The sequence below is a fragment of the Rhyacophila brunnea genome, unplaced genomic scaffold (genome assembly GCF_057557595.1).
Source record: "Rhyacophila brunnea isolate RB1 unplaced genomic scaffold, BYU_Rbru_1.0 scaffold_7, whole genome shotgun sequence".
Lineage (NCBI taxonomy): Eukaryota > Metazoa > Arthropoda > Insecta > Trichoptera > Rhyacophilidae > Rhyacophila > Rhyacophila brunnea.
In genome coordinates this window covers 38,245,667-38,258,153 of record NW_028233339.1, presented here as the reverse complement: position 1 = coordinate 38,258,153, position 12,487 = coordinate 38,245,667, and the positions used below count along the sequence as shown (strand labels likewise).

The window sequence follows — 12,487 nt, the reverse complement described above, 5'->3', positions numbered from 1 at the left end:
ACCCCAGACTCCTAGCAACCAATAATGGTGTCGAAATAACTTTTCATACAAAACAGAATTAACTGAAAATGAATTCAATTCCACTTAAAGATGGCTAAAAGTATTAAAAAAATGCATTGGCATCGTGTTCTGATATATTCTAATAGTTTCAAATGTCTAGCTAGTCGGAAAGTTTGTTAAAAATCGATTGCAATATTTGTACCGGACAAAGAACCACCGGACAAATAAGAATACGAGCTAAGAAAAATGTCGTAATAAAAAATACTCCTTACGATATTGAAGACAAATTAATTTAGATTATAACAATACCAAACAATACTTATTGTGGTACGAGGGTGGGTCAATAATTCCTTAGAAAAAAGCATTAAAACAGTTTTGATTTTTGTATTTTTTTTTTATTTCTCAACATAATCTCCTTGGAGCTCAATACACTTGGTTAGACGTTTCTCATTTTTTTTTAAACCGTCAGAAAAATAAGTTTTCGGAAGGTCCTCAAAATAAGCATTTGTCCGATCGATGACTTCTTCATTTGAAAAAAAACGTTGTCCACTTAGCCATTTTTTTAAGTTTGGGAAAAGGAAAAAGTCACTGGGGGCTAAATCTGGCGAATACGGTGGGTGGTCGACCAATTCGAACTTCAATTCTTCAATTTTAGCCATTGATCGTAAACATGTGTGAACACGGGCATTGTCCTGATGAAAGAGGATTTTTTTCCTGTTTAAATGAGGCCGTTTTTCTTCAATTTTGTTTTTTAGCTGGTCCAATAAAGATGCATAATAATCCCCTGTTATTGTTTTTCCTTTTTCCAACTAGTCAACGAAAATAATTTTACGTGCATCCCAAAATACAGTAGCCATAACCTTACCAGCTGATTTTACGGTTTTCGCCTTCTTTGGACATGGTTTGCCTTCGCAATCCACTGCTTTGACTGTTCTTTCGTCTCGGGAGTATAGTGGTGTATCCATGTTTCATCTACAGTCACAAAGCGACGAAAAAATTTATCCGGATTGCGTTGCATGAGCGACAACAGGGTTTTAGAGGCCACCACCCTATTGCGTTTATTGTCGACTGTGAGCAAACGCGGCACCCATCTTGCAGAAATATTTTTCATGCCCAATTTGTCATGTAAAATAGAAATGACGCTACTTTTTGAGATCCCTGTAACCTCAATTATCTCACTCAACTTTAATCTTCGGTCACTTAACACCATATCGTGGATTTTATTGATCATTTCTGGTGTAGTCACCTCTACAGGACGTCCTGAGCGTGGTTCATCCTTTGTTGATGTACGACCACGTTTAAATTCATTTAACCAGTTATAAATAGTTGCAAGTGAAGGAGCAGATATGCCGTGAACTAAATCCAACTCATTTTTTATTTCCTTTGCTGTTAACCCTTTTATATTAAAATGTTTAATAACAGCTCTAAACTCAATTTTCTCCATTTTCCATTTTTCCATTTTCCACAAGCAAATTTTTTTTTTAAATGTACGAGAAACACACAACAACCCGACCAATCTGATTGAAACTTCGCAGCATACTGAATCGGTAGTGCCGCTGCATGAAAACAAACCGCTTACAGTACTAGTCGCGCCACCTGTCGGCTTTTCTAAGGACTTATTGACCCACCCTCGTATCAATTTCCAAAATTCAATATTATATTTAAAATGAGAACAATAATTATTATATTGTTCATTTTTATTAGCGGATATTTTATTGCAATAAATATAAGCAATATAAAAGTTTACATAATATTGGCTTCATTTGCTTTTTAGTCAATTTTTCCATATACTTTTGGTGTCATGTTGTAGATTAATAATTGAGCGTAGTTATACGCAAAGCAGCCAGTCCACACAAACCTCAAACAGAGATAGAAGCACTTTTATGTAAATTGTGTTTATTTAAATCCACAACGCATCTGTATACTGTTAATACCTTTTGAATAATAGATATTATATATATATATATATGATTTTGTGTAACTTATAAAGAGATAAAAGCATAAAATCTATGAAATTTTGGTGTTTTAGCAGTCCAGGCTGTTTTGTGCAAAACGGGTTTTTTAGAATGTTCATTCTTAAATGCAGCTAACTCTTATTTTTATAAGAAAAATTATATTATTTTTGCATTTATTTTCTTAAAAAAAACCAAGTTAACCAAAAAAAAAGTTATTCAAGTATTATGGGAATTTCAAAATTCTGAAAGTAATTCTAAAAACTTGTAAATTATACCTACATTAATATTTAGCTGCCTGGCACTAATTTTTACACGAAAAATCTATATATTATTAACTTGTAACACTGACTTAACTTGTCTTTTGGTAAGTGTACACAGTGCCTGAAGATGCCGAAAGGCGAAGCCCGGGTCGCGAAAAACGACTCAAATGGAATAGTACAAAACTTACATCCATTAGAATTCAAACCATAATAGTTTAGTTATGAGCGATTGTACAAAAATATTGCACATTTTTTCAGTCATCTTTATTTGTTTTCGTTGAATTAAGAATACATAGGTACCTATTACAAAATACTGGTGTCAGTTAGTTTTGTAAAATTCATTAAGCCTTGCCTAAACCAAACCGTAATCGATAAAAAATATTCGTTTATATATAAAATATCTAAAATTATGTATGGTTTGATGGCATACTTTTAGATATTTTATAGATAAACGAATATTTTTTTACGGTTACCTACTATGGCTTTGATTACGCAGGGCTTAATTGAATTCTGTCTTAGTTTAATGTAAATAAATACGCTTGAATGAAGTAGTTTAGTATGCATTATTTATGTTGGATATCAACAGCCTACATCCATCCTTCACCACTGCTGTATAGCTGTGAATATTTCAAATAATATATTTTATTATAAAACCAATAAATCTATCGTGCGTATTTGTCAATGAAAAATTTATAGATAAACACGTACTAACGCATGTAGACTTCATGTCAAACATTTCCGTTCATAACATACCATTGGGATTGGTGCGGGTGTGTCTTTGAGGTGGTAGCAAACAAACCACATCATAGTACACATTCCCGGGGTGGGAATGAAGCCCAGTGCCTCTTGTTTGCAGGCCAGAGACTCAGCCCCTGATGTGGCTGGTGACGGTTAAGCCTCGGAGGCAATTTGTCAACAGTAGCCGCGTAGTTTTGGACATACTATTACGTGATATGTTTAGATACATTTGCATTACAATATTACACGCCAGTGATAGTGTAATGATAATTATATCATAATAAATTGTTACCGATGATAAAAATATTGGTTTCTTGATATACCTACAGAATAGATTAACTATATGTAGTTAAGTAGTAGTAGTATTAGATGTAAATATCGCAAATGTAAATGAAAAACTTCTATAATAGAAGATTTTTTTGAGAAAATTATAATATAATTTAAAATAGTTTCATTCATATCGATTTAAACAAGTATTTTGGTCGAAGTAAAGCTTTATTTGATACAAATACACAAATCAAGTTATGCACATCTTTATTGACATTTAATTGGTTTGGTCAACTAGTCTATGGGTATATAATCGAAATTAATTTTATTATACAGGAGTTCAAAAAAAAAAATTACGATGAATTCCATAATTTGTAGAGTACATATTATTATTTCCATTTAAATCTGATTTAGAAAGTGGAAAGATTGCAGTCAATATCAATGAATATTACTCATTGAGCAAACTATCTCTAGATAGTATATTAAGTATAAAACAATGTAATTTTTCTGACGACTCAAGCAGGAATAGAATCATTACGGCAAAAATTATTACTTAGAGAAAATTCAGTGAAATTCTAAGCTTGTGTTTCAGTTCAATTTGTTTTTGTTGAGTTGCATTTTCATATATACGTACATATGTAATACGAAGAGTAAAGAACGTTCTAACATCTCTGATGACCACCTTTGGGCTTCCTCGAACCTGATCATCACCTTAATTTCTTTATATATAATGGCGGAGGGAAACAAGTATTTTCAAATAAATATTGATTCAAAACAAACCTATTACCACAATCGTATCTATTAATAGGTTTGTTGATGACACTGGGAGAGTAGTTAATCATTGCTATTGATATTAAAAGATAGACCACAGCCTACGTGAAGCTAGACATGCCTGCCTTATTTCGTTGAAAACAGACAAAGAGTACACTGCATTATAGTATTGAAATAAATAATAGTATTATTTAACTACTGAAGATCTACCATCGTAAGTTGGCAGCCGGTCGAATTTGAAACTAAAATTGTCTATCGAGGATAAATTTGTTATAAATGCCATTTAATTTTACAACATGTTTCTCAAATTATGGATAGCATAATATTTGTACAGAAATCTACTACCAATAAAAAATTATAAATTACCATTTTTTTGTTAGTTATGGTAAAATTCTCAATGTCATACTAGCGCCCTCACTGAAATGCCAATTTATGATGGTAGATCTATACCTGTTAATACTGCACTGGTTTGACCAGCGACAATTATTAATTGAATACTCCCTCGATATTACAATACGTCACATCAAACGTGTCTGAAATATAACTATGTATGTGCATGGATTATATCATACACTCACATATAAATATTGTATGCCTGAAAACACAAAGCAAAGAGATTATCGGCAGATTTTGACAGAAGGGTGTTTTTTTTCAATCATAATTAGATAATTAATTAATAATTATAATTTATTCTGTTTCATCATGGTTTATGAAATATTTCATATTGGTATATAATAATAGTTAGGTTCTAAATTAAATTATTTTATAGGATATTGGACAATATAGACAAATAATTAATCATATTTGACGTCTCGAGACTGCATCTTTACGACCGTCACTATAATATGATGTATTATTTACTGTACTATACCTATATTCGTGATAATGGTGTGATACCAGAACCAATATGGCCATAGAAATCGCATTCCTATTTGCTGTCTTATCACTTGACAGTAAAAGTAATGTACTCTCTGTTGGAGTTTATAATAACCAGGATAGTAAACAAAAAAGAAGATATTTAGGACTAATATTGTCAGTTTGAATTTAAATTTCCTACATTAACACTCTCGTTACTGTGATGTCACCTTAAGTTATCCAGTCTAATAAACAGAAAATATTTCAGTTAATATGCCATTCATCATCTTAAAGTCTTAGCTATATAATAATATATAGTTATAGCTCTATTAAATAAATACAAGATAAAAAGAACTTTGTAAATTTTCTGTTGAATCATATAAACTTGACAATTATATGTATTAATAAATACTTTTTTTGTACTTGATAGAAATACTGAGTAAATAATATAGAATACTGAAATGTCATTTTGACATTTCATACTGATTTCCATAGTAACGCACTATATTAATAATTTAGTTGCTAGGACCACCTTAGCAACCAATAATAGTGTTTTACTTTACGAATTTTTTCCGAAATAACTTTCCATACAAAACAGAATTAACTGAAAATGAATTCAATTCTGCTTAAAGATGGCTAAAAGAATGAATTGTCATCGCGTTCTGATATATTCTAAAAAAATTCAAATGCCTAGCTAGTCGGGAAATTAGTTAACAATCGATTGAAAAATTTGTATTGGACAAACAAGAAAAAAATTGTACTGGAAAAACAAGAATACGAGATAATAAAAACGTGGTAAAAATAGATAGTATTATCCTGTAAATATATATAATTGATAGATATCCGTCAGATTTTATTTACCTGTCATAAATTATAAATGCACATTGGAAACAGAGCGTCGCATAAAAGTATATGCAATTAGGAGAGACATACTCAATCGTGAGGAAGAGATATGATGGTAAGTGTTGCGATCAATACAGTATTATGAACGGCCTTCTTGTACGCTATATAGAAATATTTTTATTATTTAAAAATTTTACCTACCGTAATATTATATTGTCAATCTCGTGCGGTAGCTGAAGATGATATCACTGGAGCAGACGAAATTTATTAACATCACAACGGGAAGGTTAAAGAAGCCAACTAATTAAAGTAGCCTGGTTTATATATATTTTTATTGTTTAAATTATAAATGGTAAAATGCATATTTTTTTGAAAATGGTCAAATTTTATTCATTTTTATTCATTTATTCTTTTTTTTTTTAAACATATTGTGGACATTACAAATTATAAGTTTAAGACGTTCACAACATGATGAATTAGATAGGTACAAGGAAGTACACCGGATGAGTTAAGCAGACCCTATTTTAAGATTTTATAAAACAACATCCACCTAAACTCATTCTCACGTAGGTGAAATATATCAACACCCGAAGCAATTTCGTTGAACATAGTTATCACTCTCCCAATTGGCATTATCAGTGGCAGGTTGGTTCTGCACCTTGGGAGAATAAACAACTGGTGGTCTCTATTTCTAAGATAGTTATCAGGGACACACAGGTCAACACTGCCCAGAATGGCAGAGTTCTCATTTATACCTTGTATAAGTCGAATAATCAGTAGGTACCTATGAAATGTGGCCAAGAGCATATTATTTAGATCTCATTTTTGAGCTATATTAAAACAAGTTACACGTAAATTTCCCATTTTAGAGTAGTCAACAATATAACGACATCATTGTCTCCATCATACATACAACATTATGGTACTTTTGACCATCCATGATACCTACTGGATGTCTCATCTGTTGAATTTAATAACATTATTTTGGAAAATGGAATTTCACCAATAAAATGCCAACTAAATTAATTAATAATTAAATATCGCGTTTGCCATTTTGTTAACATGTAGCAAATGGAGTTCTACCACATAAACGCCGGTTAAATTAATTATTTAAATATTTTTTTTTGTTAAATCTACGCTGTTTGAGTTATCTATGTTAAAAGCAGTTTCTGGCTATAAATAGTCGTTATAAACATCCAAATACAATATTTTGTCACTGCTAATACACATTACTACACAAGTATAAATAATATAATTGGGTAAATAGTTAAGTTTATAATAGCTTTAATATAATTTATTCCAGCGTTATATGATATTGTTTTGTTACAAAGAAAAACTCTAGTACTAGATTTGTATTCAAGAGTATTATTTTCCTTGACGCCTTAAGTGTGAGTTGCATCAAGGGTAGGAAAAACAAAAATCCTGGCACCCCCCAACGTAGCCCAGGCACAAACGAAGACACCATAAAAGAAATAAATAATAAACTTTTTTTAGATATAAAGTCACCTCAGTCCTTAGCAACACCCCTTTATTACGCTATGATACTTGTACAGCTCACGTATTTCTACCGAGACTTCTTAGCGAGGAACGGATTTGGGAGCTATATTAGGGGTGAAGTATTTGAAAAGCCAATGTAGCAATTAAAAATATTTTATTTTACGTCGTAAAAAAAGAATAAAATACAATATTCACCGAGAAAAAAAAAATAAATACCAAACTATACCGATTTGATTATAAATCTATAATTTTTAATTAACTATTTCTTTTATTCAACGAATAATTTACAAGATTTAAGAATGTACCATTCTAATTTTTGAACACACATGATTTTGAAAAACACTTTTGAGAAAATATATTGTAACGAATAGAAAAAAATCTTTTTTCGAAATTGTCCACAATTAAAATAGTAGGTACCTACTTTGCCTTAATAAACAAAAACCGATTGCCAAAAGTAGCTTGATTTGGAAGAGCGCTGATGAGCAGGTATTATAAAAGCCAATAGTTAAAATTTGTCGTAATTAGTATTAGTATGTTACCTAGTAGCACAGTGGACAATGGGCACGGGGCGTAAACACAAGAGATGCAGGTTCGATTCCTGTCGGGTCACGGGTGTCTTACTTATTTCAATAAAGATTTTTCTATTGGTTATAATATATTTTCTCAAAAGCGTTTTCAAAATTAGGTATGTTCAATAAATCTATAAGTTTTTAGGTGTTATATCATAGTATTGATAATGATAAAGGATCCGAAATTTATATTGATTACAGATTCGGTTTGCATTATATTATAATCACAAAATCATGATGACTATTGATAGAAAATAGAGCTTTTCACTCTACCACCTACCATATCTCCACACTCATGACACAATTAACGTTAGGTGATAAAATAGTTGACCTAAGTGTGTCCAAGGAGTAACCTCCCAAGACCTTAATTGACGTGTACGTGATTCCTATTCTAATTTAAATTGTTATCGCGAAGCTTTGACTTTGAGAAGTTTTCTCGATCGGTGTAAGATGTCACATTTTTTTTGAATGTTTTGAATTAGAAAATACTATAATGTAAGTAGAAATGAAACAATCATATTTTGCCTGATTTATGACATATATTTTTAACAATAATAGGGCCAAGGTTTCTACTCAATCATGTTAGTTACATACTATAGCATTAAAAGCAAAATTACTTTATATTAATTAACCCCAATGGAAACCAAATTATGATAGCAGTTTCTTTACTGTCTTTTAAAAGATTAATTTTTATCCAGTTTTAAACTAACTAAAAATGATGTAAGTTATTGTATGTCAGCATGTACGAAGTGTACCTGCGGTGTAAAGCCTCTTCGAGCCTTTTATTTTTTCCATAATAACCCATCCTTGTTTTTCCATTATTCATCAACTTTAACGTAAACATTAAAGTGAATTTTAATGTAAGTAACTAATCATCTATTTTAGGCTATTATTAAAAAAACTATATTTATTATGGAAGTAACTATCTTAGAGTTAGTTACCTTGTTATTTAATATTATTTTATATGTAATATAAGTTTTCAAACAGTTTTGTGAGAATTAAATTGTGACCCTGTATATTCTTTGTTACGGAGGGCTAAGAAAGAAAACAGAGGCAGTGAAGAATTAAAAAGGCCGGCGGGAAAACGCAGTGAGGCTGTGTTAGCCGTGATACGTCTCCAGGTGGCATATTCCTCAAGAAAAGCGTCGGGAAATTCTTCGTTGTTTTTCATTTTGTTTTTGATGCGAAGTCTGGCCGCGCGCCAAGGCAAAAATGATATGTAAATGTCTGAAACAATGGAAACGCGAGACATTTCGCGGGATGGAAAAGCTGTTCATTTATTTCTGGTATATGAAAATTGAAATGCAGCACCGGTGAATTTTCTCGCTGCAAAAATAAACGAATGCATCAATAAAGTGCAGTATGAATATGGAAGATGGGTTCGTATTTATTATTCAGTATGAGACTCTTGAAGAATACCAGGTAATTTGAATTTATTAAAGAATACACCATTTATTTGCATTGAAATGATGAAAAAAATCTAAATGTTAAATTATTCTTTATCTCAGTGGCTGGAAAGGCTGGAGTAACATTCAATTTGATGCGGAATATTTTATAACTGTATTCAGTTAAAACCAAATGCCGCCTAATTTGACACTTACATTATAATGGTGCTGCTTTACGTTAGCGAGTCATGGCACTTGTCAAAAGCTATTAGTAAACATATACTGAGCTTTAAAACAGATGTTTGCGGTGCCTCTCATCACGCTGACAGTGAAGAGGCGACCTTAGAACTGGCTCGGAGACGTGGTGCGGATGCCGTAACATAATTTCAACCTGGCTTGCCTGTTCTTTAAGCCAACTGGATTCCGGGGTCCTAAAAGCCCCCTGATACTATCCTCAGAGTGTATATAGATATATGATTCTGGAAAGATTCAATATGATTATCGAGCGACAGGGATTTTTGGAGGCGACGTGTGTTGTCTATATCCTCCAACTAACAGAACAAAGAAGAAGAAGAGGAAGAATAAATGAATTACATTACGAACTGCTGCTTAAATTAACTGTAATTATGAAGAGTCTTTAGACAACATAAATAAATTGAATTATGTATATGTTATACTTATAATATTGACGCTAGATGTAGTTGATTGGTAAAGAGAAACGGAGGTCCGGACAGAGTGAAGGTGTCTGCCGACTAAGTTCCACAACAGATTGCAATGTCGAATAACAGCGTAAGTAATGATACATACCTTGCAAGTTCCTTGTGGGCTGCGCGCAATCTGGTTCCAGCGCGTTCCGCTTCGAGTTCAGCGCGCGCGAGTTGCGCGTGCACCTCGCCCCGCGCACGCGCGCGCTCCCCATCGCGCGAGACACTGCCTTCGCGCTGAAACAAAAGAAGATGAACAAATAAATAAAAAAAATTAATCAACAGTCTGATTTATATATGCCTCAAAGACGTAGACGGCAAAAGTGGGAGACAGGAAATGACTAGACGCATTTTATTACGAACATCAGAGCTTTTTGATCACATGAAAACCTCATGAAATTTGTCGGAGCGAACGAGGAAGAGCTCCTACTGGGTAGGTGAGCCGAATCTGCCCTGCATACTGCAGCATGTTAAGGGAGATGGAAACAATCCATTGGCAATTGTATTAAGGCTATACCTCAGTTGAGGCATGCTCTAAAAATATCGTGGCTAGGCGATGCGCGGATTGTGCAAATGACGCGTGCCGAACGAAATATAATTTGTCATATAAAACCAACATGCGTCCATTTAATGTTCTGTTTATTGTTCTATTAGTAGCAATAATAATATATTCATTGACATGTTTTCTTTTTCAAGTAAATTTTCAAAAAATCTTTACGCGATTTAAGAATTAATACCCCCATCGCCATCACGAAACAAATTGACGTGTTCACAGCTCGACGTTCGCTGTCCGATAGCCAGCGAGTCCAAAATTTCGTCGCACCTAGTTGAAAATTATTTTCCGTTTCACTGAAGTACCGTCTTAAGTCGCATTTAGACCAAGCGAGTGAATGTTTGTTCTTCCCCCACTCCAGCAAAATTCTCCGCTATTTTTTGAGCGGGCATAAGAATTTCGATGGAGTGGGGGAAGAACAAACATTCGCTCGCTTGGTCTAAATGCGGCTTCAGATGTCCAAATCATCCGTATCACAATTATCATGTCATGTGGTCTAGACGAAAAATATGATCAACTATCGACTGTGATACTGCCATGATCAGTTCTTAGTCATTACACACCCCCTTCCACATAATTTTAAATTTAACTTTAATTTAAAATTACGCCACTTTTCTACAAATGTGAAGTAAATGAAAGTATTTGACAATAATTATTATGAATTGTATACCTACTTATATATTTTTTGTCAACGTCTGATCCTAATAAAAACACACGGGTCTCCATAGAGTAGATGTTATAATTACAGATTTTTGTTTTTACGAGAAATGGATGTTAGCCACTTGCTCAACTGATTACGCCCATACTCTCTGACTCCAAACACAAATTGAAAACAATACCTATGTGTATGTTGTCAGACCCAGGATTCTAATCTGAAACCCACGACTCCAGCCAACCCGCTCGGCCATCGTGAATATATTTTTTTATTTTTTATTTGTTTCTTTATTAAACACCACAACAGGCCGTGAAGTCCAATAATAGTGGTAAAACTCCCAGGCTTGAGGAATTAGATTATGTAAATATATTTTGACTTCACTGAGAATCGAAACCAGAACTCCGTGACGGAAGGCCAGCGCCTTGCGCACTGCACCACGAGAGCCGTATATATATATCAATATATAATAAAATATACACCAGAATAAATTATTTTATGAATCATCATATTGTAACATTGCTTTTTGGTAATTCGCGTAGTAACGCAAATAAAATGATTGCAATCAATTCCTGGAAAGTGTGTTTGTACGATAAATTAGATTTTATAACCTGACAAGCATATAAATAATACATTGACAACATCAAATAATACATATCGACGAGCACCCTACGCACAATAAATAAATATTGTTAACAAGGCAAAGCTACTATTGACTATTGCTTGTGCTTTGTGATTCATTAGTTAGTGCAGCAAAGCTCCGCGCTACATCAGCGCTCTTGACAACCTGTCACTTCCGTTACGCAGAATTTTTGCAAATATTTGCAGACATTATTTGGCGCCGGAACCCTCCGACGACCAAAAACGTGATGGTTAAACCAACACAAGGATAAGTTATGGACTTAAGCCAAAGACTGGGTCGGTGGAAAGGGGTGTACTGATAAATAAACGAGTCAGTTGTCTGGAAAACTATTCCTCCCGTTTGACTCCATTTTTTTTTAAATGGCGTAGACTTGTATGATATCGTATTATTATAACAAAAAGAGTAAAAAAAGTAAATATAATGTCTTGTACACATTTTGAAAAATCATAGATAAAAAAATAGAATAACCAATTTAATTGTATGATAAATCATAAATGTTTCTTAGCGATAACATTGCTAGATCTTATAAAATATAGATCTCAGGAAATGTTTAAAATTATACGTTAATAATTACTTATGTGATGTACACAATAATTACTTATGTGGTTTGACACCCACAGTGGCCGCGCGGCTTAAGCGTTGGACTATAATGCCGTGGGTCCAGGTACGAATCCTGGGTCTGGCAAGTACACATATTGTTTTTCAATTTGTGTGTGAGTCAGGGTATGGACCTAATAGGTTGAGCAAGTGGCTGACATCCATTTCTCGTAAAAACAAAATCCAACAAAACAAAAC

At 33.1% G+C, this 12,487-nt stretch overlaps 1 protein-coding gene across 2 annotated transcripts in view; it reads right to left on the bottom strand.

Annotated features, from left to right (window-relative positions):
• Positions 1 to 12,487, bottom strand: part of LOC147064824 (uncharacterized) — an 873,679-nt gene that overhangs the window by 248,954 nt on the left and 612,238 nt on the right. For both annotated transcript variants that reach the window (XM_085957379.1, XM_085957380.1), the window contains exon 4: positions 9,948 to 10,081. In XM_085957379.1, coding sequence (XP_085813505.1) covers positions 9,948 to 10,081 — 134 coding nt within the window. The remainder of the gene's footprint in view (positions 1 to 9,947; positions 10,082 to 12,487) is intronic.